At 48.8% G+C, this 24,672-nt stretch overlaps 1 protein-coding gene across 1 annotated transcript in view; it reads left to right on the forward strand.

Moving 5' to 3' along the window:
- ABCC3 (ATP binding cassette subfamily C member 3) overlaps positions 1–24,672 on the forward strand; it is a 39,614-nt gene that overhangs the window by 3,983 nt on the left and 10,959 nt on the right. The window contains exons 2-18 of the mRNA XM_009911475.2: positions 5,845–6,021; positions 6,561–6,686; positions 7,507–7,644; positions 9,296–9,421; positions 10,195–10,256; positions 10,899–11,030; positions 14,552–14,770; positions 16,840–17,017; positions 17,527–17,688; positions 17,860–17,952; positions 19,218–19,421; positions 20,547–20,693; positions 21,087–21,174; positions 22,115–22,181; positions 22,555–22,681; positions 22,992–23,168; positions 23,964–24,131. Of these exons, the coding sequence (XP_009909777.2) occupies positions 5,845–6,021; positions 6,561–6,686; positions 7,507–7,644; positions 9,296–9,421; positions 10,195–10,256; positions 10,899–11,030; positions 14,552–14,770; positions 16,840–17,017; positions 17,527–17,688; positions 17,860–17,952; positions 19,218–19,421; positions 20,547–20,693; positions 21,087–21,174; positions 22,115–22,181; positions 22,555–22,681; positions 22,992–23,168; positions 23,964–24,131 (2,391 nt within the window). The remainder of the gene's footprint in view (positions 1–5,844; positions 6,022–6,560; positions 6,687–7,506; positions 7,645–9,295; positions 9,422–10,194; positions 10,257–10,898; positions 11,031–14,551; positions 14,771–16,839; positions 17,018–17,526; positions 17,689–17,859; positions 17,953–19,217; positions 19,422–20,546; positions 20,694–21,086; positions 21,175–22,114; positions 22,182–22,554; positions 22,682–22,991; positions 23,169–23,963; positions 24,132–24,672) is intronic.

Genomic DNA, 24,672 nt, shown 5'->3' on the forward strand with positions numbered 1-24,672 from the left:
AGAAATGTTTGTGTCAAGGAAGAGGACAATGTGCCTCTGGTAACATGTACAAGGTTGTTTAACACACACCCCACACCCCCCAGTTTATGTGATTTGGTCCTAGATTGATAATAGAGCATCAGGCTTCATTTACTCCATTTTGTTCTCAATTGAATTAGTTCAAGCAGAGGAAGAGCAAAGCAAAAGGTGGTAGCAAATCATTGCAAAGGAGGGATTCTGCAGTGGGATGGCATGGCCCAGACTGGCCCTTTTCTATGTGTTGGCTTCCCCTTCTTCCCTGTGTGACAAACACAATGCTCAGTGTTTACAGACATGGGGACTGACACAGATCTCCACAGCATTTTCAGCTGCATCCAGCCTCAGGTAATTGAGTCCCAGTTCTGCAGTTCTCTTCACAAGCCATCATGTCAGGTATCTGTATTCTGTCTTATGCTGGGTAGGAGGTCAAAACAGGTAACTTAATGTTCTCCTCAGGCATCAGATCTATTAAGGAGGCATTAACAGTGCAGGAGAATGGGGGCAGATGATAAGATTATCTTGGCCAGCATCTGACCAGCATGGGTGAGTCCCATCTGGATTTCCTGCTTGCAATTCCAGAACTGCAGGAAAAACTATTTCTAGGGGGAAAAAAAGAAAAGGGGAAAAAAAAGATAAAAAGAAAAAAACCCCCACACCCAAAAACCCAGCAAACAACACCCCAAGGGAGAAAAATCTTTTTTGCCCAGGTGCACTGTGGCTTTGTGGGAGGTGGCTCACAAAGATAGGGACACAAAAGCCTGCTTGTCCCTCACTTCCATGCCTGGGGATGCTGTGATCTGGGGCAGGTGCAAGATCCCACCATGCTGTAATGGAGGATTAAAGCCCCACAGGGAGACTTCTCTGCAGCAAAACTCAACTGTTCCTCCCTGGCCACAGCTCTGACCATTGTAGCTTGAGAGACACAGCTGGCAGATGTAGTGTCTGGGACTTAGGAATACTGCAGAGTCTGCCTCCTGAAAAGAAATCATAGCTGAAACAAAAGCTGAGGTCCATGAGAAGCTGCTTGAAGTGGAGCTTTGTTAATCACTACAGTAAGGAAGATCAAACATTTTGAGATGGGCCTAATCTACCTGGTAGTCAAACTGCTGCACTGCTGGGGATGAACCCTTCCTCCATGGACAGGTGTGTAATGTATTAAAATGAAGAGACTATGACTGTTTAAATTTTAATTCTAAAAAAATTCCTTTGAGAAGCCTATTAAATGGATCTTTGCTTTTTCCAGGAAGCTATAGCTCCATTTGTCTCCTCTGCTCCATGGCTGTGCAGGGCCACTCTGTTGGCACACTGTTTGGCTGAGCAGGAGGGGAGCAGAGGGCAAGCAGCCACAGATCTTCCCAGGAGTGCAATCAGGGGTTTGTGGACCCAGCAGCCTTGGTTCCATGTTGGGTTTGTGAGCTGGCACCTCCTCCTCATGCTGATCTCACAGCAGGGTGGGAGGTGAGGGCAATGCTGTGGATCATTTACAGTAACATCATCTGCTGGGCCCACAAAGCTGTGAGCTAGAACAGAGTAAGAGGAGAAGGAAAACTATTTAATGGGCGTTGTTTCAAATGTCAAAGTCATTTAGTTCCAGATGCAATAATTTCTTCATTTTCTCTCTCAGAATAAATTTGACACTTCTGCAATTAAAAAAAAAAAAAAAAAAAAGAGAGGAAGAGAGAAGCAATCCTCCTTTGTGAGGCACTGAGCTCTTCAGAGCAGCACTGGCTGGGCAGGTTTGGCTCAGGGTGTTTGTGCAGACCATAGCTGGATGTGATTCTTTTAGAAACAGGGAGCTTGGGGGGTCAGAAATAGCGTTTGCAGCTTCATGTTTACGTTGCTTAGTCAGAACTGGAGAGAAGCTGCATGCAACTCATTTGGGGTAAAGCATCCAGCACAATTCTGCCTTTGCTCTGCTGTCTCTGATGTGTTCCTATCCTATCACCTGAGGCCATCTTTTCTGTATCTCTGAACTTTTGGCTTCACAACACTTGCAGGACAGGATAGGATAAGAGGATAGGATAGGATAACAGGATAGAGAATGGCTGAGAAGCTGTGGGGGGCACAGGAGCAGATGTTCTCCATTGGGGGTACCTGGAGGGGTGCTTTGCAAGCTCCTTTTCTGAAGCTGCTCATGTGGGTTAGGGCCAGGCTGTGGATTTCACACTTTTTCTGAGCAAAGATGACTGAAATAAGCAGGTCTGTGGCCTGAGAGCTGAGTGTGGTTTGTGCAAATGAACTCTGAGCTTGCCTGTCCTGGAGGAGCTTGGGTGAGTCTGGGTGAGGAACCAGGCTTCATCCTAGCATTGAAGCTCAGCAGCACCCAGACCCTCTGGCTGCCCGCTAGTCTGCTGCTGTGTTTGACTTGGTGCTCCCCAAATGAGTGTCTCTGCAGCTGCAGAGTGGTGCTTGGGATGGCCATCACCTGTATCCCGCTCTGCCAAGCCCCCACACTCCCAGCCTTCACTGGGTACTGAACCTCAACATCACTGCAAGCAATTTGTGGGTCAGAGCAGCACTGATGAGAAGTTTTTGGTGACAGTTCCTTTTATCATTACTGTACAGCAGCCCAACTGTAAGGGCCAGCTTCAAATGGGAGTCAGGGTGGGGAGAAAATAGAGCAGATGCCACCTCATCTGCAGCTGTTTCAGCTGGTCCTATTTGTTCTTAAATGAGCTGCATTCATTATGATCTTTGAATTAACTCAATTCCTTTCAGCTGAAAAGAGCTGAGATGGCTCAAATTAGGGATGTTCCCCCACACCCACCCTCTCACTGGGCTGAAACAGGGAAACCCACTCCTGTATTTGTCCTTGCACAGGGCCATAGGAAAAGCAGCCCAGAGCGCAGTGCAAGGCTGTGTCAGGAAGAGGTCTCAGGTTACTGCCCTTAGCCTCCCTGGGGGCTGGCAGCTGTGATGGACGTGCTGGGACAAAGTGGCCTTTCTCAATGTGTGCTGCTGGATGTTTCCCCTCCTGAGATGCCAGGTGATGGTCACAGAGCTGCCTGCAGAGTGCTTTCCGTGGGCTTTCCTTGATGTGGACCCTGGGACAGAGCTGTGATGCAGAGAGGAAGGGGAGCAGCTCTTGGGGCAGCACAAAGCCATGGAACCTCTGTGCTCTCCAGCATTTCATTAGTTAGCCCAAAGGAAACCCTCCAAGCCAGGCAGCCCAAGGCAGATGTTTTCATTCTCCATCCAAATAGGACCCAAGAAGCACTTCAACCTGCTCAGCTTACCAGGTCAGAGTTCAGAATATGGAAAGGCAAAGCCTTGAAGGTAGGAGTCAAAGAGCTGCTGTGTTCCTCTGGCTGTTGCTTCTTGTGTTTGTTCTCTCGGGTGGAGTCCTGCAAGTTTACTGCTGGATGGAAGGGTGTTCAGCAATGTGTAACAGCCCTGGCTTGGTCACCATCGAGTGTGCTGAGCCTTCATGTCATGTTCTGACTTAAAATGAGCGGTTTAGGGTCGGAGTAGATGTCGGATGTATGCTGCCAGTGTGGTGTTTACAAAGCCAGCTCTGTGAAAGCAGATCCAGCTTGGTGAGAAATGTGGTAACAAACACAACTTTCAGACTCCCAGATCCAAAAATAGCAATAAAAGTTCACAGCAGAGCCCCCTGCTACATGGCACAGCAGCATTAGTCCACTGCAGGCCACTCTTAGGCAGGGCAAGCAACGTGCAAGGAATTGCACTGCTGCAGTGTTTCAGGCACCATCTCCTAGCAGGAGCTCTCTTTCTGTGCTCAAAGAGGGGAAGAGCCTGGCTCTCAGAAAACACCAATCCATTGAAAGGGCAAAGCAGATCTGCTCCAGGGCTTCTTGTTTGGCTAGTCCAGGATGGAGTTGGACTTGGGAAACCATTCCCAAGAGAGCCAGTAGTCAGCTCTGTCACCTTGGAGTTAGGGTTCTCCTCCAGCTCCCTTCCTGGTTTCCCATGTGCCGTGGAAGCAGCAGACTCTTGCTGGTCATGGGGTGGGTGCTGCTGCTTGGACTTTGATGTGATTTTGGAAAGGTTCCACTTTTATTCTCAGGGCTAACTCAGTCAAATCTCAAAATCTGCCTTGATTTTTTTTTTTTTTTTTAGGATAGAATTTTTGCTTTCTGGCCAGCTGCAGTTCTGTGTTCAGAAATGCAAGTCCTTTGCCTTGTTTAAATAAGAGTTAATGAAAACCTTTAAATGGCTTGGCAGCCACACAGTCTGTGTCTGGGATACAATAGGCAGCCTGTGCTCACTCTGCAGTTAATGGACATCTGGGGCAGTTTTGAGGTGGCTGTCAGACAGAAAGCCATTTCTGGACATTTTGGTCTCAATGAAAGGTTTAAATTAAGAGTGCTGCTTTCTCCCCTCTCACCAATAACTTTTCCCTTAAACAGGATCTTTGTTTTATTCTGTGCCCAGCTTTCCTTTTTCCAGGATTTTTGCCAGCAAGCAAAAGGAGCACAATTGCAACCATGCTGAAGCCATTGCTAAACCACATGTAATTTAAAGAGGAAATTAGAGTTTTGTTGACTAAGTGATAGTAGGTAAGCCCCTGCTCCCCTGCTTTACAGCTAAAGAGCTCTTCAGGTCCAAGCTTCTAGAGGGCATCTCCTGTCCCAGGCAGGGTAGCTGCTAGGAGAGCTTATCCTGTTAGAGATGCTGGAATGTTTTGGTGGTGATTCACTCATGGATGCTCTTTAAACAGTATCTTCCCTTCTGGAGCCAGAGACCAGCTCACTGCAGGAGCACACAGAAGCAGAAGAATGTGTGGATGCAGTTTGATTTGGTTTTGACCTTGTATTTGAATTGCAATCTAATGGCCTCTGTGGTGGTGTTTTGTGGCTTAAGTTTTCCCTAGGTCTGGACATACCTGTCTAGGTAAATGGGAATGTTCTTATTCCCCTAGCCCATGCTTCTGTGCCTCCAAAGGAGCCACTTCTTTACTGGAGAGGCACTAACTCCACAGCAAAGGGCTCAGTTCAGGTGCACAGCTAATGGATTTGAGCCACAGGTAACTCAGTCACAGCATCAGCTTGTAAGCAGAGTGCACTAAGGTTACATTTCCGGCAAGTGTTTATTGACCACCTTTCAGGTACCTTCTCAGGTGGCAAAATACAAGTTGTGAATTTCCAGCAGGTTTGATTAAAAACAAGTTCCCCTCACCTGTGCTGTGTGTGCTGAAACGTTTGAGCTAGGGTGGCTGTTGAGTCCTAGGCACAAGTTGCCTGTGTGAGCTGTGGTGGCCGAGGTCACAGATGGAGAGCTTTGCTTGCATTGTTTGCAGCGCCCCCACTGCCGTGCCTACCTTCATGGACAAAGCTTTTGTTGCAAGAAGGAAGTGATTAGAGTGGTCAGTGAGCGAGAAGGACAAAATCCTAGTCATAATTGCAGGGGTTTTCCCCAGGTCAGCACAGTGTTGATCTGATAAAAATTTCCAGTGCTGGACCGTCTTGCTGGATGAGCTCTCAGGTTGAGGGTTTTGCCTGAAGAGCATTGCTTAGCCCTTGCACTCCAGGCTGGGAGTGCCTGAGGAATGCTGTGGTATCAGCAGCTGTAACTAAGCCTCTTCAGGGACAGAAACACAGGGAGTTCATCTGCTACAGCTCTTGTGTCCAAATCTGGGGTACAGGCGTGCAGAAGACTGTTTGGCTTTGCCCAGCATTGACAACTGTACTTAGCCCCTTTACTGTAGCAGCTCAACCACAAGTGGCTGGGATGGGTATTTTTGGAAAGCTTCTACTGAGGCAATTTGCTAACTCCAGCAGAATTTAGGCACAGCTCCTTCAAGCAGCTGTTCTGGTTTGCAGCACTTCTGCCTCTCCCTTAATAAATGTCTCCTCTCTTTTCCAGGACTCAAACCTTTCAGTGCACACTGATAATCCAGACCTGACTCCGTGTTTCCAGAACACCATCCTGGCATGGATCCCCAGCATTTACCTGTGGAGTGCTTTACCCTTCTACCTGCTCTACCTGAAGCACAACAGCCGAGGGTACATTGTGCTGTCTGTGCTGAGCAGGTTCAAGACGGTGAGGACCTCTTTGCAGTGCTCCATCAGTAACTTTGGAGTTCCTTAGCATGAGATCAGTGTTCAGGCAAGTCCTGCAGCAGGGTTTAAATGAAATTCCCTCTAATTTGTGGGGGATCTGAAGAACTTGCTGAAGAACAGCAGTGCATCTTGTGCTCAAGAGAGGTCCCAGGAAAGCAAGCAGTCACTTTGCATTGGCCATGGGAGAGCTGGGAGAGCTGAGAACAGTTCCAGCTCCTGCTGTAGGGCATGCCTGCCTTTGATCTGGGTGCTGCCTGGGTGTCCAAACAAAACTGAAGCCCCAGAGAAATACAAGAGTCTTGCTGCTGGGTGTGTGTGCAAGCCCCTCAGGGAGCAGCAGGGATGGGGTTCTTGGTGTGAGGGCAGGGGGCAGTGCCACTGGCCTGGCTGCAGCTGAGCTGCCAGCAGCACTGCTCTGCACACCTTTGTCTTGCTGCAGTCTGAATCCTGACAGCTTTGCCAGCCCTCTGATTGCCCCTGGTGATTTACCAAATGCTGTTTGTGTCTGGCTTCTCTCAGCTGCTGGGTGCTCTGCTGTGGTGTGTGAGCTGGGCAGACCTCTTCTACTCCTTCCATGAGCTCCTGCAGAACAGAACCCCCGCGCCAGTGTACTTCGTGACTCCGCTGATCGTTGGCATCACTGTGGTTGGTAGCAGCCTCTGTTCACTCTGACCAGTGAGAGCAACTCTCTTAGATGGGGGAGGTAATGGGCTCCTCTGCTGCTTTATCCAGGACTCTTCACTGGATGTCAGTACTGGTTACTGCTGCCAGTTTTGCTTACCCAAATGCTGCAGCTGCAGACCTCTCCCTTGGGTAGATTCTGCTATGTAAAATAAAATCTCTATAATGGAGACATTGTTGTGCCTCCCACCTTGTTCCCATCTCTCCAGGCTTGTGATCCAGGTGTGGAGAGAATTTGGATGACTTTGCCTAAAGAAGGAGATAAGATAGTGCTTAGCTTGTGCATTGCTCAGTGTTGTACTGGGCTTTGAAAGCACTGCTGGCTGTTCTTGCATTAAACAGAGACCAAATTTCCTTTGTGGTTGTTGTATGAAAAATGAAGCGGTAAAATTTGTCCATTAAGTTTGGAATTCCCTTGGTCAGATATTTTAAACTCTTATTTGCTAGACAAGTCATGAGTGTCCATCTGGACTGGAGAAATGACAGCTCTTACATTCCTTTTAAAATGTTTGTGGCTAATACTTGATTTTGCCTAGCCATAGGTACAAAGTCTGGTTTAAAGGCTGAATTCTGGAGGTGAAGCTCTGAAAACAGTAAAACCAAAGTATTTCATAAAATTTTAGATAAAGGAGGCTTTGCCATTGTCCTCTGTGAGCTATGATGGGGCCTCGTTTTGAAGAGGTCCTGCTGCCAACGAGGGCTCTAAAAGCTGCCAAGTGAGAGCAGGAACAAGGGGAGCAGAGGGGTGGGGTTGTGTTCATGTGCCCCTCTGTTTCTTTTACAGCTGTTAGCCACGTTGCTTATTCAGCATGAAAGGCTGAGGGGAGTTCAGTCCTCTGGAGTGCTCATTATCTTCTGGTTTCTGTCTGTGCTCTGTGCTGTGCTGCCTCTCCGCTCTAAGATCATGACTACAGCAGCACAGGTAAGCTGCCACCCTTGTTAGCACCTGGAAAGGTAGCAGTAAGGTCTCTGTGAAGGCAATGAAACACCCAGTTGGGAGTGAGAGCTGAGCCCAGCCTTTGCCAGGGAGGAAGAGAGGTTTGGTTCAGTTGCCTTGACAAAGCCTTGTGTCACTTGAAGGGAACTGGGACTTCTCATGCAATGTCAGAGAGCAGATTCTGCTTAGCCCCAAGATATACTGGAAACCTGACAGACTTGTGAGGACTGCACCAGCACTGTGCAGATGTCATGCAACAGACTTCTTTCGTTCTTTCTTTCTTTCTTCTCTTTTTTCCCTCCCCTTTTCCCTTGTGCAGGCGCCTTCCCCTACCACATCTGAGTGGAGATGAGTTGGAGCTGACACACTGTAATGTGCAGTGTTCCTTTTCCTCTTGGGCAGTTTAAGCCCAGCACACAGCGCCCTGGGCTTTCTTTAGTCAGTGCCTGGTGTGCTGAGGACAACATTTTGGACTCCAACCCTGGCTGCAATAGAGAACAGAAAGTTGGAGGGAGAGGACTTGTGATTCCTGTTTGCAAACAGCAAGTTCTGCCACAGTGAGGAAGTTGTGCTCTTCACAACCCAAATTTCACTAAGTAGGGCAAAGCAGATTGCTTCTGTGATTAGATCATCAATGTCTGGGAGTGAAAAGAGTGCTTGAGAAACATTAAGGTGATTGCTGCTCCTCGGAGTCAGCGCTGGTTGCTTTCTGGAAGGGTTTTTAATGTGCTTGCTCTTTGGTGCCTGCTAGAGCATTGCCCATTTAGCAAGGGGTTTGCTGTACCGGGGTTGAGCTCAACCTCAAACGACAGCAGAACTTGAGAGAACAGCTGCAGTCCTGGGGAGGCTCTTTCAAACATCACTTAGAGACAGCTGTAGTGGTGGTGAATAAGTACAAATATCGGCCTATCAATGTTTGAATCCTTAATCAACTTGAAATCACGAGTGCAGAGCCTTAGAGCAGTGATCAGTAACATTTCTTCTGCTCCTGCCCCTGCAGAGGACCAAATATTCTTCCTCCTGCACTTAAGGCTTAAATATTTGTCACGAACCACGAGACCCTTTCCAGCTACAGCAGGGCGTGAAGGAACTGTAGGAGGGACCTGTCCTCACAGCAAGGTGTTGTAAGGCAACTGCAGGCTCAGTAGGAAAGGAAATCTTTCAGGAGCAGCTGGTGCTGTGCAGCAGAGTGCTGCTCTGCAGCTTCCTCGGGAGGTGTTTAGCACTGCTTGCTTATCAGCGAGGAGATGCTAAAGCAAATGGATGTTCTCTGATCTGGGCTGACAATTCCTGTGCTTAAGATGGGGGCTTGTGAGAACCCCTGGAGGTAATGGAACAGGTGTCATGTAGCCCGGATTCCACAGGGTGCCTGCATGCAGGGAAGATGTGCAAGCACTTTGAACTTGACATAGTTTAATGAAAAGCTTGGAGATAAGCCTGTTCCTAGGCACTGTGCTGAGCCTGTGCGTACTTTGGTAAGAGAATTCCTGCTGGCAGCCACTTTGTAGTGTTCAGCTCTAGAGGAAGAAAGAAATGGGCAACAGAAACTGGGGAAAAAACTGAGAATATGAGAGTGGTGGGAGGGTGGGGAAGGACAACAACCCCAATCATTTCTTGTGTTTCTTTTCCCCTCTAGGGCCATGTAAATGAAAGGTTCAGGTTTACCACATTTTACATCTACTTTGCTTTGGTAATCATTGAGCTGATCCTTTCCTGCTTTAAAGAAAAGCCTCCATTCTTCTCCCCTGTTAGTACAGACCCTGTAAGTATTCTTACTTTGGTTGCATGTTACAGACTTTGTCATGCTTTGAGCCTTCCACTGAGCAGTTGGTGACTGAAACCAGCTCTGGATTGTCACTGAAATTGCAGCAGCCAGTGACCCTCTCACAAAGCACTGGGAGTGGAGAGCAATCCTGGGTCTGAAGCCTTTCTGTGTGCTGTCAGTAATGACGATGTGGTGGGAGCAGCTCTGCTTACTGCTTGACAGCAGCTGAAGTTCCGTTTGTGAACGTGGAAGTGCACTTTGAATTATTTCAAGGGTGGGTTCTGTGGAGGTGGTGGTCAGCTTGTTTAGCATTGCTTTAGAGTGAGCTGGAGCCTGCAAGGGTTGTGGGGACAGCCAAGGTCTGTGTGCTGGGAGCAGGCATGGAAAGCCCTCCCTTGCTGAAGGGATCCCTGGTGTCACAGCAGTGCCACAGCTGAAACTTCACTTCACATGATGGTCTCTGTAAGGGAATTTGTTTGAGGCAAGCTGAGATAGTTTAATTCATGTCTTAAGATGAACATTTCAGAAGCTATAGAATTAGAATGACATTTGGCTTTGTGTGGTTTAAAGGCAGAATATGAAGTAATTCTTAAAGATACAAAGTTCTGCATGATGTAGGTCATGAAAGGAATCCATTCCATGTCTCATTAGGCCATAGGTGCACATGTGTAATACATCATACACCCAGACTGAGCAGCACAGGCTGGCTTCTTAGGCAAATGATGGGAAATGTTTTGCTTTACTCTGTTTCCCCCTTAACTTCACCACAGAATCCATGTCCAGAGCTTACATCGGGCTTCCTGTCAAGGTTGACCTTTTGGTGGTTCACAAGGTGAGCTTCTCTTTCCCAGCTGTTGGGCAGCTGACAACCTCAACCTCTGCTTGTGATAGGTGCAGGGTTAGCAGTGCAGGGGCTTTTCCTCTCTAAGTTAGTGCTGGATGCCCTTTCAGTGCAGTGGTGTCAGCACTTCCAGTGTTTGCCTTTCTAGAAGCAGCTTTCAGAGCTGCTCAGACTCCTCTGAAGAGTATTGCAATGACTGTAGCATGGCCAGGAGGGTACAGAACCTGGCTGTGCTTACTGCATGCTGTGGCAGAAACCAGGGTGTGAGGCTGTGTTCTGCAAGATTAACTGTGGCAGCCTTTCACCCACCTGGGGATGGGTTTTGTTTCCTGCTGAGGTTCCTGTGCGAGGGCTTTTTTATAGAGACCTTTTCTGTGCAGAGGGAAAGTACATGAAGGTGTGTACAGATGATTGCCACAGGCTGCTCCTGCTGTGTGTGAGATGCAAAACTGACAACAGGCAAACTGCAAACATCAACACAGGGAAGAAAGAGAGGTGGAGCTGTAACTATCACCCTTTCTGTGAGGATGTTTTATCTTGCCTTTGTTAGCCTGAGAGAGTCCAAGAGTTACTAGCAGTGCTCTAAATATTGCTGTCCAAAATGAACTGGGCTGTTTTTCTCTCTGTGTGCAGCATGGTGGTTCTGGGGTACAAAAAGCCCCTTGAAGATAAAGATTTGTGGTCGCTGAACAAAGATGACACTTCCAAAGTTATTGTGCAGCAACTAAGTGAGGAGTGGGACAAAGAAAAAGCAGAGTGCAAACAGTAAGTATGTGAAGAGGTCTGCCAAAGGAGGTCCCTCCCAGTCCTTTCAGCACTACTAAGCTGCTCTGAACATGAGCTGAGTGCAGATGGCATCACCTCCTCAGCCCATCTTCATTCCATTAGTAGTCACATCTACTTATTTTAATGTCTGGGCATAGGCAGCAGGAACCCTCTGGGGCTTGTGTGCCACTGACACACTTGTTAACTAGGTGCTTACAGTCTGCCTGGGCAGGTAGAGCCTTGGCCTTGTGGAGAAGGGCTGAGGATGTGTGAGCAGGAGGGAGGGAGGTGGTTGGATTGTAGAAAACAAGCAGCTTTCATTGCTGAGCCGGGAGATGTCTAACCCTGTAATTGCATCCCCGCTGGGTATGTTAAGGAACAGCTTTAAAGCACCATAAACCAAAAGGAGTTCCTCATCATCCCCCATCCAGGGGTTCTTGGCCTGACACTATTTTTAGCCTTAAGGCTCTTAGCAGTGAGCAACTCTTCACTTCCCAGCAATAAAGAGATGAAACTCAAAATGTGAAAGGGAGGAGGGGAAGAGACATCCCAGGTTAAAGAGCTTAGAGCTTGCGCCTGTTGCCTAGAGATTTAGCAGCAAAATTCTCGTAGTCTCTGCTGGAAATGGGATGAGAGTCAGATATTGCACAGTTACATCCATGCTGGAGAGGATTCCTCTTTGTTGCATCTCCTGTCCCCATCCGATCTTAGGAAATGGTCTATTGTGCAGCTGTGTTTTCTTCTCCCACTGGTCAGTGGCCCAATGGACTCCAAACAAACAGATGTCATAATGGTGTGTTCCAAATGACAAATGTCAGTAAGCAGCAGCCCTGCACTTCCCTTTCTCTGTGGAAACTCCATCTCTGTGGGGAGGCTCTCCTCTGTTCTTTTGCATGGTGTCCTTGCCAAATTGGAAAGGCCCTGCTCTGTGATAGTGTTAGGAGAGAGTTGTAAGGCTCTTGGCAAGGCCCAGTGAGATGTGGAGAGCTCCACTTCACAGCTAAGACCTGGAAGGTTTCCAGCAGTAACAGCAGCAGCCTGGCTGTGGGAGCTCTGCATGCAGGCCTGGGAGGTTTGCTTTGGGGTTTTGGTTTCCTCATGTCTCCATTTTTACGGTGGGGAATGATGTGCATTGTCTGGGTTCTGCTCTGCTGATGCACAGACACAAATCTCCCTCCCTCAGGCTTTCATACAGCAAGAGCACAGCTCTGTGCAGGAGTGCCTGGGGTCCAGGAAACCTTCTGCTAGGAAACCAGAAACTGTGTCTGGAGTTTTGTCATGGGAGTCATTGCACGCTGGAAATCACTCATCCAGAGTGGGGCCAGCTGGCAGTGAAGTCAGCCATGAATTCTGGTGTGTGTTGAACTCGGGCAGAGTTTTGTGGCGTCTCTGTTGATCGTTCTAAGGTGGGGAAAAGGGCAAACCCAAAGCAATTCAGTGCACTGCCTATTGCTGGGTTTCATGTAGCTAAAAGCTCTGTGGCTCTGCTTATTCTTCGATCATAAGCAGGTATCGTCCTTTACTTCAGGCCACTAATGATAGTTGCTTGGGAGCTGTTGCAAATGCTTCTTTTTAAACTCATTGTACCTGCTCTGAGCGAGCTGTTGTGACACAAAAATGCTGTGTCAAGTGGTGGATGTGTTGAGAGTGTCACAGAAAATATTTGCAGTGTGTGTAGTAGTGACTTTTAAAAACTGAATCAGTTGCCACTCTGGCAGAGCTGAAGCTTTGCACTTATTTTATGCAATGGTTGTCACATCTCTGCTCTTCTGAGAGCTGCAGCCCTTTGTTTCCATTTGTCCTCAGAGCTGTCATGTGGATTACTGCTAAACCAGTGCTAACCATTCATTTGCTGCTGAGCTACAGTAGAAACCAGCATGGCTTGAAGTTGTTATTAGAGATCATAAAGCCTTCAAAGAGAGCTTTTTCCTTTTGCTCTCTCTGTATGTGTGGCTGAAGTCTTTACTTGCCCACTTCACTGGGAGGTGTGCCTGCTTCTTAGAAAGTCACAGCTGAGCTGCGATCCATTTTGCCTCATTCTTAGTTAGCCTCTGATTTTAGAGACTTGTGCAGACAAATGGGGATACAGAGGCCTTGCCACTACCACAGATAAAGCTCTGTCTTTTCCCATGAGATAATCTGCATCTGTTATCTGCCCTGCTCTAAGTGACAGGAGCCAGGCTTTGGTAAGCCCCTGGGTGTGAGCAGCCCTGGGTGCTGCTGCAGCCTGAGCTCACCTGGCTCCCCGCAGCCAGCCATGCCAGTGCAATCCCTCCCAGGGGCTGTTTGCTGTGGGGGAGCCCTTTGCTGCTAGCTCACGGCAGGGAACACCTTTACCAGCACAGAGCCAGGGGCCAAGTTTCATTTCTTCACATCCTTCAATGAGTTTAACAGCCTCTTACCAGGAAAAGGAGGCTGTGCTCATAAACTCTGCAGCTTGGGAAGGACAAAGACAACACTGTTTGTTCTCGTCTGGGGGAGAAGAAATAATAAATTGTCTGGTTCAGGTTCTCCCCTGCCCTCAAACTTTATTGCAGAGGAATTGGGCTCTGCACGTGCCTTTGTTTGAAAGGAGGTGAAGGAGTTTCTGCCTGCGGACGGTTAGCCACAGTGATTGTTCTGAGTGCTCACAGGCTGTTGGAATGATTTGATTCTGCAGCCAGCCAGCTCCAAACAATCTGCACTCTTTGTGAGGATCCATAAATCCAGCCTCACTTGGTAGGACTTCCAGGGATTTTTTTCGAACACCTTCTAGTAAGCCTTTGCTGTTGCCAGGGTCTCTTTTCCATCCAGCCTTTGTTACAAGGCTCGTGTGCCCCAGACTCTAATTTCCTTTTGCAGCACCTGGATGTAACCCTCCTGGCTGACATTTGGGGAATTGTTCTTTAGATCACATACCCCCAAAGAACCAACAGCAGTTTGATATCTGCTGCCAGGCTGCTCTTGGAGAGCGATTCATGGAGGAAATACTTTCCCAGCACACACCCTCATGATCAGATAAGGCTCAGGGTTTAGTACAACTCCTAACTGTGTAGTTGTTGTAGTATAGTAGTGGGCAGTCCTAGAAGGGCAAGGTGAGGGTGCCTGTAGTCATATGTAGATAACTGTTAGAAGAGTGCTTCACAAACAGTTGGAGATTGAAGGTCAGCCCTGTGCTCTGCCAAGGGAAGTCAAGCCTTCATCTTCTGCTCCTCTGGGCCATATTCTCACCCCATGGTGAGTGACTTTCTGGCCTATGGACTACACCTCATGAGAACTGCAGAGCAAGAAAGCAAAAGTTGTCACAGAAAAATGACCTAGCCCTGAGCACATCAGGTCTTGCTGAAGGTTTTGCTGGGTGCCATGGCCTAGTCATGAGGTCTGTGGTGACAGGTTGGACTTGATGATCTTTGAGGTCTCTTCCAACCTTGTGATACTGTGACCAGGAGAAGAACAGGGAGCAGATTTAGATGCCAGTGCAGTGCTGTGCACACAGGACAAATCTCGTTGCACATCTCTCATTGTTTGTTTCATTTCTCTAGGAAAGATGATGTGACCTACATGAAGAACTCAAACCATGTGCTGAATCATGTTGGTGGTGGTCCAGAGGAAGCAGAAGTTCTGATCAGAGACAAAAAGCAAACCAGAAAGCCTTCCTTTCTCAAAGCTTTGCTGAGGGCCTTCGGGCCATACTTCTTAATCAGCAGCTTCTTCAAGCTGATACAGGATCTGCTTTCTTTTGTCAACCCTCAGCTGCTAAGGTTGGTTTTCTGTGTAAGTGATTTCCCTGTGGAGGCTTGGCTCTGGCACAGGGTATCTGCTGTTGCAGTGCATAATGAATTTCCCTCCCAGTGCTGTGTGTTTGCTCCCTCACCAGATAGGAAGGCTTGGTTGTGGACTGGGCTGTGAGCTGGGCAAGCTTTGGTGAAAGGCAGACTCCAAAGACTCCCATCAGCAGCAGACAGCTCTGAATTACAGATCAGCTTTGCTCTGTGCAGCATCCAAAGCTGTTTCACCCATTTCTAAACAATTGTTTGTGCCAGGAAGGCAAAGCTGCAGCTCTCGCTTCTCTGCACATTGCTGTGGAACACAGCTGGAGAGAGATGCTCAAGTGTGTGGTGCTGTGGCCATGCCACTGTCAGCTGGGAAAGATTCTGCACCACTTAGCTGAGCTCCTGTGTTCCTAGCTATGCATAACAGTGAGAATGTGCAAAGCCCAGGTGCAGTAAATTTCCACGTGAAAGAAGGAAAATGGAGGTCTTGACAAAAGTGGTTTGTCCTCAATTGTCCTGTGAGGCACAGCTGCACCTCCCACCTTCAGGGGAGGGCAGCTGCCAGCCTTATCCATGAAGGAATCTGCATGGTCTCCACATTTTTTTCTCTGTTAATATTATTCTCCAAGAGAGTTTCACCAGATAACCATTAACAGTAGCAGTGGAAATGCCACCATTCCTATCAGCCAGCTACTTCTGATTTCCAAATGAAAGGAATACACAAAGTCCTGTTAATGGATGAGAGAGGCATGGACTTTGGGTGGCCACAGGAGGATGTGGGCAAGGGGACAGCAGAGGCCCCTGCTGCTTTATGAGTGCACTCAAAACTCCCTGGGTGTGGAGCTGTGCTCTGAGATCATCTGTGGGTGGCTTGTGCCATAGCCAGAAGTTGGCTAAGAAGAGGATCCGACCCAGTATGGTGACATTTAGTAGCTTGCAGGCTGCCTTCTCCAGAGTCCCTAGTGAAGATCAGGCAGCTGGCTTCCTCCTGCAGACACCAAGTTTCATCTATTCTGGGAATTTCTCAGTTTTGCTCAGATTCCTGGATCTGTTGTCAGTGACATCTCAAAGCCCATGATGGGGAATATCTTCTGAAGTCTAAATTCCTGCACCGCCAGTGGTAAGGGAAAAGGAAAAAGCCAGGGCTGTCCAGTGGCACTAAGACAGTTTTGTGTTCGAAGATGTTTGCTGATTGCCCTGCTGGGGCTGTGGGGAAGAGGTTTTCCTGAAGCTGCCCACAGAGGGCTGGTGCAAAGCAGAAGGAAGGTCCCTCTGGGTGCAACAGCCTCATGCTCCTAGCATGAGGTGTTGGAGCCCGGTTTGGAGTTCTCAGGTGTGTTCTCCCCATGCTGGTTATTTGAACCATGGAGTCGAATCTCCATTCCTCTGTATTTTGACACCTGGCCAGTGTCTGGAATCACAAAGGTGAATGGGGAGGGTGTTGGATAATGCCTGGCTCTGCTCTGTGTGGCAGTGTGCAGGGTTGCAGGCAGAGCAGCTGTGTGCAGCCAGAAATGGCCTCTTACTGAGCACTGTACAGCCAGTTTAAGGGCACCACCAACATGGGGAGCCCTTTATGCATCCATCTAGCAGGATGGCTTTGAATGTGGCTTTTGTGGGAAAACACCCCAGGCAGGAGCACTCGGGCTGCTTGGGAAGGAGCTGGGCAAGAAGCTGGCTCCGCCTGCTTTGCTGCACTGTGCTCCTGTGCCCTGTCATTGCCCCCGTGCCCAGGGGCTGCCTGGCAGAGCCCAGACTCAGCCCTGTATTTGGAGGCTGGATCCCGGGGGAATCCTGGAGTCCTTCCAGGTGTGTCATTTTCTAGGGGCTCATTTACAAAGGGCAGAGCCTGGGGCATACTGGTGTGTCCTTGTGATGTTGTTTGACTGAAATCCTAACTCAACTCGCATCCTGGAGAGCTGTTTGCTGCTTGTGGTTGGAGAGAGGAAGCGGCAGGATGCCGTGGCTGAGAGTTGGGTTGTGTCCCATTAAACTTGCTGCATGGTTTTTATTTTGGTTTCTTTTTCCTTTTCCTTCCCTCATCTTCTGAAAAACAGCATCTTAATCAGCTTCATTAAGAACAAGGATGCTCCAGCCTGGTGGGGCTTTCTGATTGCAGCCTTGATGTTCATCTGTGCTGTGCTCCAGACACTCATACTCCACCAGCACTTCCAGTACTGTTTTGTTACTGGGATAAGGCTGAGAGCTGGGATCACTGGAGTGATCTACCGAAAGGTGAGACTGGAACGCTTCATGACCTGGGGTGCAGAGCACAGCCGGGCAAGTGGCCTCAGCTCTCAGATCCTCGGGCAGAGCAGGCATGCTGGAGAGGAGCAGCTCCTGCAGAATGGAGGCCTGGGGGCTGGGGAGTTCTCAGCAGTGCTTTTGGCATACCTGGCAGAATTTTCTAGCACTGTGCACCTTACTGTGGGTGTGCTGGGAGGGCAGCAGCCATGTCACAGGCTCAGTTTAAATGTTCGGAGAAGGGGCCCAGGAGAGCAGGGTCTGTGCTGTGCATTAGATGCAGCTGGGTTTGCTTCAGAATGCCAGAGGCCGCTGCAGATGGGGCTGCTCCCCAGCACCTCCTGACCTCTCATTCTTTGGAGCTTGGGAATGGATGCAGGTGTCAGGTATTTGATTCTTGGAGAAGCACATTCTCAGAGAGTGTCTTGGTTTGCTGCTGATGCTGTGTTTCTGCATGCATACCAAGTTTGTGAATCCACTGAACCTCTCTTGTTTCTCAGTCCCTAATCATCACAAACTCAGCGAAGCGCTCATCTACTGTTGGAGAGATTGTCAACTTGATGTCAGTGGATGCCCAACGCTTCACAGACCTGATGCCTTTCCTGAATATGTTGTGGTCTGCACCACTCCAGATATTCCTGGCTTTGTATTTCCTCTGGCAGGTACAAACCTTGTCACAGTTTTCCAGGATTTGCCTAAACCAATGTGCTTTTGCTCATTTGACCCAACGCCGCTTTTCAGTTCTGTTTCTGTGAGCTGCTGCTGGTTTTGCTCACGGTGGGGAGCAGCAGCACTGGGGTGCAACAACAATAACTCACCTTTTGTCTTTCAAGGCTTTAGGGCCTTCCGTGCTGGCAGGAGTTGCCGTGATGGTTTTACTCATCCCCTTTAACTCTGCAATAGCAATGAAAACCAGAGCGCTACAGGTGAGTCCCAGCAGAGGAGGTGACATTGTCTGGACTGGCAGCTGTGCTGTGAGACATGAAGGCTGCCATTTGCATTGATTTACCTGCAAGTAAGATTGATCTATTCAGTAACTGTATCCTCTCAGGTAGTTTTCCACAGTGAATGGAATGCAGCTTAAGGGAAGGTGTGGCGTTGACTCAGTGACTGTAGCTGCTGCTGGAGCAGCCGCTGGGGTTAGCAAGAAGTTTCTTTGTCTCTGTGTCCCTTTGCCCTGTAGCTGCTTCCAGGAGCATCTAGAGGAATGAAATCCTTTGAGCTGTGACTGTTCCCAGAGATGGGAACTGAACCTGGCAGCAGCTTGGGGTTTATGCTAATAGGCAGTGTTGGTTTGCATTGCTGCTGAGCTGGGCTAAATCTGAATCACTGTCTCCAGGTAAAAGGATCCTTTATTCCCTTCTTTGTAGTCAGTCATCTCTAGTCAAGGAAGGCTGGAAAAAACCAGTATTATAATAGTGCCCTCTGGCTCTGTGCCAGGAAAATCTAGTAAGTGGCTTGTGCTGGGCAGCCTCTCAGTGACACAGTGAAGACCTAAAAAAAATAAATAAATCAGGCTTTTGATGTAAAAAAGGTAAGAAATGGAAAATGAATATCGATGATGACATTTAAGCACAGCCTGAGTAACAGAGCACTGCTGTCACCTGCCTTAAAGAGACACCCAGAGTTCCCTCTCAATTCCTTGGATGCTGGCATTTAATTACCATCCCTTTTCTCCCTTGCCTGTCATGGGATGCTCTGAGCTGCCTGCCTAGGGTGCAGGTGTGTGTGTGAGTACAGCTCCTGCTCCTCTGTGCAACTCAGCAGGGATTTCTTGCATTTGTATTTGTTTAAAGTAACAGAATGAAGGGCTGCATTTAGATGTATAGCAAAAAAATAGCCTAGCAGTAAAGCAGAGTTTTCCAGAGCTGCCCTAAGAAATAGAGTTATGCATATCAGGGAAGGAACCTCAAGAAGTCAAAGGAAGCAGTAGGGCAGCACTGGTGTGAAGTGTTTTTGAAAATGCAGCCCCTACAGTGAAGCAAAGCACAAAGCTTTTAGATTCTGCTTTCCAGCCTTTTTCCTTCCTTTCTGATTTCTTTGGAGGTACAGACCTGCAAGCAAACTACGTGCTATCGGTCTGGCTTCCTTTAGTTCCCTCTTGCATCGTCTCTAGAAGCAGCCCAGGGATGAGAGGCTGGAAGCTCCCTCTGTCCTCCCTGTGATACCGCTGTGTCTGCTCACAACCCAGGTGCAGCAGATGCGCTACAAGGACTCCCGCATCAAGCTGATGAATGAGATCCTGGGTGGCATCAAGGTGCTGAAGCTGTATGCCTGGGAGCCCTCCTTCTCGGGGAAGGTGCTGGAGATCCGGCAGAACGAGCTGCGGGTGCTGAGGAGAGCTGCCTACCTCAGCTCCTTGTCCAACTTCGCCTGGGTCAGTGCCCCGTTCCTGGTGAGTGGCACCTGCAGCCCTGCCCGAGCAAGGGCACCCTGGAGGGAGAAGTGAGAGGCTTTCTGCTGGCTGAATGTACAGGGCAATAAAATGTAAATACTTAGAAACCCTCAAACTATTCACATGCTTGGAAGCAGAGTTGCCTGATCTTCAGAGCCTTTTTGTTAATCAGTATTAAAGTATTTCTTGGTAAAGCCTGCCAGTGGGAAGAGCTGTCTCGGGATGGTTTCCAACCACTTCAAAGCACTTCTTGTAACAAATTGAAACTAGAATTTGAAACCTCAGAGATATTTGTGAATAGAAAATAAAAAAAGAAAAGGAACTGAGTCAGTCAGGACAATGCTTGTTTTGAGCTTTCATTTCTACCTTTGTGTTGCAGTGCTCTGCTAGTTTTAGTGGGAAAGGAGCTGTTAAACTGTCCTGCAACCTAAAAAGGATTGATTTAGTGTAATAAAGCCCCAATAATACACTGACAGTTCTGAAATGCCTTCTCCTCAATTTCCTCTTTCCTCTGCTTTCTGCTTCATCACACTGAGATTCCTTTTGTAGAAAGGATTTTGGTAGCTAAATCCAGGGAAGTGCTTTCTCAGAAACATTCCTAGCCAGATCAAAGGCCCAGTCCTTGAGAAATGCTCTTAATGCCCTCCAGACCCTGCCTCTTCCATGGCTCCCTGAATGCTCTTTGCCGTTCCTGCTGACTCTGGGTTTGCTGTATGGGATGGTCCCTCCCAGGTGGATGGTTCCACTCACACAGCAAGCTGGAGCTGCGATTTTGTTCCCAGCTTAGCCTGCAGTTGACAGAGGGAAAATGTGGGGTGGAGCTGGAACTGCAGCCAAACCACAGCCAGATAACTGCTGCTTGATTTTTATTTACCCATTTGTGTAGTTCCCCTCTCAAATCTCCTAATTCAGCTGAGTGCAGCCATGAGTAATCTGAAGGTTATTTCCCTCTGTATCAGCTAGCTCAGTGACTTGGCATTCTCAAAGTGTGCCAAAAGGTCAGGAACAAAGCACTTACCCACTTTTGGTTTTGACACTTTTGTTCCAAAGGTGCCTCTGGGGCTTGACAGCTTTTTAAAATGTCAGAATGTTGCAGATGTCTCACAGGGACTCTCTGGCTTCCAGGTAGCTCTGACCACATTTGCTGTGTATGTCCTGGTGGATGAGAAGAACATCCTGGATGCAGAAAAGGCTTTTGTCTCCCTCTCCTTGTTCAACATCTTAAAGTTTCCTCTCACTATGCTTCCACAAGTCATTGGCAGCCTTGTGCAGGTAAGGAGGATCTGGTGCATAAGCTGGCTTGGACTTGAGCAAGAGGAGCCCACAGCTGTGCCTGGTTTCTGGAATGCAGAGATCCCTTGCATCTTCTCTTAGCTGGCTCTGTTCTTGCTCAGATCCGTTCTCTGCTGCTACCCTGCACTGGCAGCCTCTGCATCCTGAGGAGCTTGTCTGTGGCAATTCTGCATTGCTCAGAAGAACTCTGCTTGGTCTGAGAAATGTCACAGTCAAAAACTTGAACTCTAGCCTGAGACTGATCAGAGGGAAGGAGTGGTCAGGAAGCCTGTGGGGTGGAAGCCCATGCCATGCTATGTGCTTTCTTTCTCAGTGTAAGAGCATTAAGTCCTCATTAAAGAATGATAAAATAACTCCACCCTCTTCCCTCAGACAAGTGTTTCCCTAAAGAGAATTCAGCAGTTCCTGAGTCATGATGAATTGGATCCAAACTGTGTGGAAAGAAAAGCAATGGCACCAGGTAAAGCATCAGTGTTCTTCTAACCTATGCTAACACAAGTACCTCATGTTTGTTTGGGACTGGCTGAGCTGCCAAACCCCTGTGAATACAGCAATCTTGGTGTCCTGGTTTTCAAAGGAGCTGCTCCTTTGGGAAGTGTGGTGGAGGTTGTTCAGGCTTTGTGGTACTCGCACCAGCTGCTGGTTTCATGTTTGAGCTTTGAGATGAGGTACTGGGCCCAAGTTCACATTAGAAGCATATTGGGTGCTGCCAGCACTGGGTCATGAGCTGCATCCACTGACTAGGGACAGCAAGACCTGCTCCAGCCTATCTCTCTGCACAAGTGTTCAGGACCACTGTGAGCTCTTTTGATTTCTTCTGTTGGAAACAGCGTCCCAAAACAAGCAGCAAACCAGGTTGTCTCAGAGAAAGGTGTTGCCTGGTGTAATTTCCTTTGGAGACCCTGTGGTATCTGAAATGCCATGGGCAGAAGGAAGCTGTGTGGCTGTCATTACTGCTGTGCACTACCCTACCAGGAGCTAGAGAGACAGAAAGTCTCAAATCTGTAACTTGTTAGACTGGCAAGCAAAAAGCTGCACAGAGGCAAACTTTATCTGATAAATCAAAGGCAAGAGCACAGTGATCCCCTGCTGACCTGGCAGTGGGCTCCACAGGCAGGTTGTGCTTAAGTGCATGAGGGTTTTGAGCAGCAGGTCCTGGGCCTGGCCTGGCTGGAGCAGGGTACAGCAGGACCTCTCTGCAGCTCCAAGAGTCTCCAGGCTCACAGTCCACAGCTAAAGCTGTCATCACTTATTGCCAGTCTGAACATGCCAGCCCTGAGACTGTGAAGGGACCCACAGGGAGCCTGGAACACTCACAGCCCCATACTGCTCTGTGCCAGCCTCAGCTGTGCTGTTTTGTGCAATAACTGCTTGCCCTCTCTCCTTGTTCTGTCATACAGGCAATGCCATCAGTGTGATACATGGGACATTCAGCTGGGGGAAGGAGCTGAAGCCATCGCTGACAGAGTAAGAGTCTTTATGCCATTGCTGTGCACAGCCTCCTGGCTCCTGGGGGCTCTCTGTGAAAGATGTCCAATGGTATCTGCAGGCTCACTTCTTGTTTCCATGCCCCATATGTGCATCTCTTCTGTAAGGCTTGCTACCAATCCTGCTGACTGACAGCCCAGAGGATAGGTTACTGCTGCATTCCCATTTGCTCCTGCAGTGCTGGTTACTGTCGGCAGCACACAACAAAGGGAGGAGAAGAGCAGTGACCAAGCTGTGCTTGCTGTGCCCAGACAGGCTGCTTCGCCACTGTACACTTCAGCCCTGGTTTAATGATGCTTCATGTCTTTAGTAAACTAACATTTAATTAATTTCCAGCCTCTTTCCTCCACAGTATAAATCTGTTGGTGCCCAGTGGTGCTTTGGTTGCCATTGTTGGCCATGTTGGCTGTGGGAAGACTTCTCTGGTGTCTGCTCTCCTGGGTGAAATGGAAAAGCTGGAAGGAGAAGTGGCTGTGAAGGTTGGTTCTGTTTAATGTGATTTAGCCATAGTTTGGAGAGGAGGTGCTGGTGTACCTCAAGAAAGGGTCTTCTGCTTGCTGCTGCACCAGCTTGGCTGCCTGCTTCTTTGGATCCTGCCCACACCTGTTCAGTTGTGGTTCATGTAAAGTGATTTCCCTGATCTACAGCTGCACATCAGCAGTTAGCACACATCTATGGTGTGGATGTGCATCTGACAGGAGCTCTGTGTGCTGCAGGTTTCAATCAGCTCTAAGCATGAACTGCAGCTGATTACAAGTCACAGATTTCCTTTCTTCCTCCTCCCTCAAGGGTTCTGTTGGTTATGTGCCTCAACAAGCCTGGATCCAGAATGCCACGCTGAAAGATAACATTTTGTTTGGCCAAGCTCCCAACGAAGAGAAGTACCAGCATGTCCTGGAGGCCTGTGCTTTGAAACCTGACCTGGAGGTGCTGCCAGGAGGGGACCAGACAGAGATCGGGGAGAAGGTAACTTTGGTTCTGCCATTCCTGTTTGTCTGGCTGAGGAGAGGCTGCTGTGAAGTCAGCACTTGCTGTGGTTTATTTCTGCAGCAGCATCCCTGCTATGATCTACACTGAGATGTGCAGGGCACTTCTGTGGAGGGCAGCTGGACTTCAGCTTGTTTCTGACTCCCAGCGTGTGTGCTGTGATACACAACTGCACACCCAGCCTGGAAGGGCGGGGCTCCCCTTTGTGTCCAACAGTAAAGCTACATCTACCCAGAACAGTTAGAATCCTTCCTTTTCCTGTGGGGATGAGGAGGCAGGAACATATGGTCGAGTGACAAAGTGCTGTGATCAGCCCTTAACAGCTCATTTTAATGAACAAACTTTACATCCGTGATTACCAGCAGAGATTTGTTTTCATAGGCCACTGAATCTGAGCTGGATGGCACGGGGTGGGGTGGGTTTGGGTGTGAGATGAGAGAGGGGGAAGATATTCCAGGTGCCGCAGCCCTGCTTTCAGTGTTTGCATTTTAGAGCCGGGTTGATGATCTTCCTGTTACAGTTTTGTGTTTTAGCAGCTCCCTGTAGGAGCTCATTCAGCAAGGGGCTTTATTCCATCTGCAGCTTGCTGGGTGAGGGAAGCTTGGCAGCGAAGAAGCAGATTTAGAGCTGTTCTCTGCCTGTCTCTGGCTCCAAGCGAGTTTCTCCTCAGCATCTCATGTTTCAATTTAGCACCCGTGTGCTGTGCTGGGTGAGAGCCATCGAAGATCCCAACTGCTGTTGTGTGATGTGCTCTGCTCTCCTCTTTCCCCCCAGGGCATCAACCTGTCAGGGGGCCAGCGGCAGCGGGTGAGCCTGGCACGCGCGGTGTACAGTGGCGCGGACCTCTACCTGCTGGACGATCCTCTCTCTGCTGTGGACTCACACGTGGCCAAGCACATCTTTGACAGAGTCATTGGGCCAGATGGGGTCCTTAAAGGCAAAGTATGCTGACAATTAGATCTCCTAGAAGTGCACACAAGCTCAGTGATGCTGCTGGGGAACAGGAGGGCTCTTTGCCAGCTGGACCACTGCTGGGTGCTGTGCTTAGCTGGCAGCCTGGACACCTTTTCCCCACAGCTCCGGCTCTGCAGAGAGCTGCTGCCTAGGCACACCCAGGGGTGATGGCATCTTGTCAGGACGTGTGGAGGCAGAAACCTGCTCTGTGTTTTAAAATCCCTACTGTGAGAGCTCCAAGAACAAGATGTTTGCAGGAACTTGTAAAGGTTGTCAGCTTAGTGGTGCTCATTGTCACTGAGAGACAGGGCAGTGAGGAAGCTGTCACAGCTCACTGCTTCTACAGAGGTCTTTGGCAGTGTACATCCAAACTGTGGACCTTTTGCTTCCCCTCCCCAAAGCTCTTGCTTTGATCTTCTCAGATTATTTTAGAGTTCAAAAGGGAACAGCTGCAAAGAAAATCAGCAGAAGGGAAAAGGGGAATGATAATTCAGTTGGTTGACTTCCCTCTGTGGTTGTCTCAGCCTGC

This window comes from Dryobates pubescens, chromosome 20, assembly GCF_014839835.1.
Source record: "Dryobates pubescens isolate bDryPub1 chromosome 20, bDryPub1.pri, whole genome shotgun sequence".
Taxonomy (NCBI): domain Eukaryota; kingdom Metazoa; phylum Chordata; class Aves; order Piciformes; family Picidae; genus Dryobates; species Dryobates pubescens.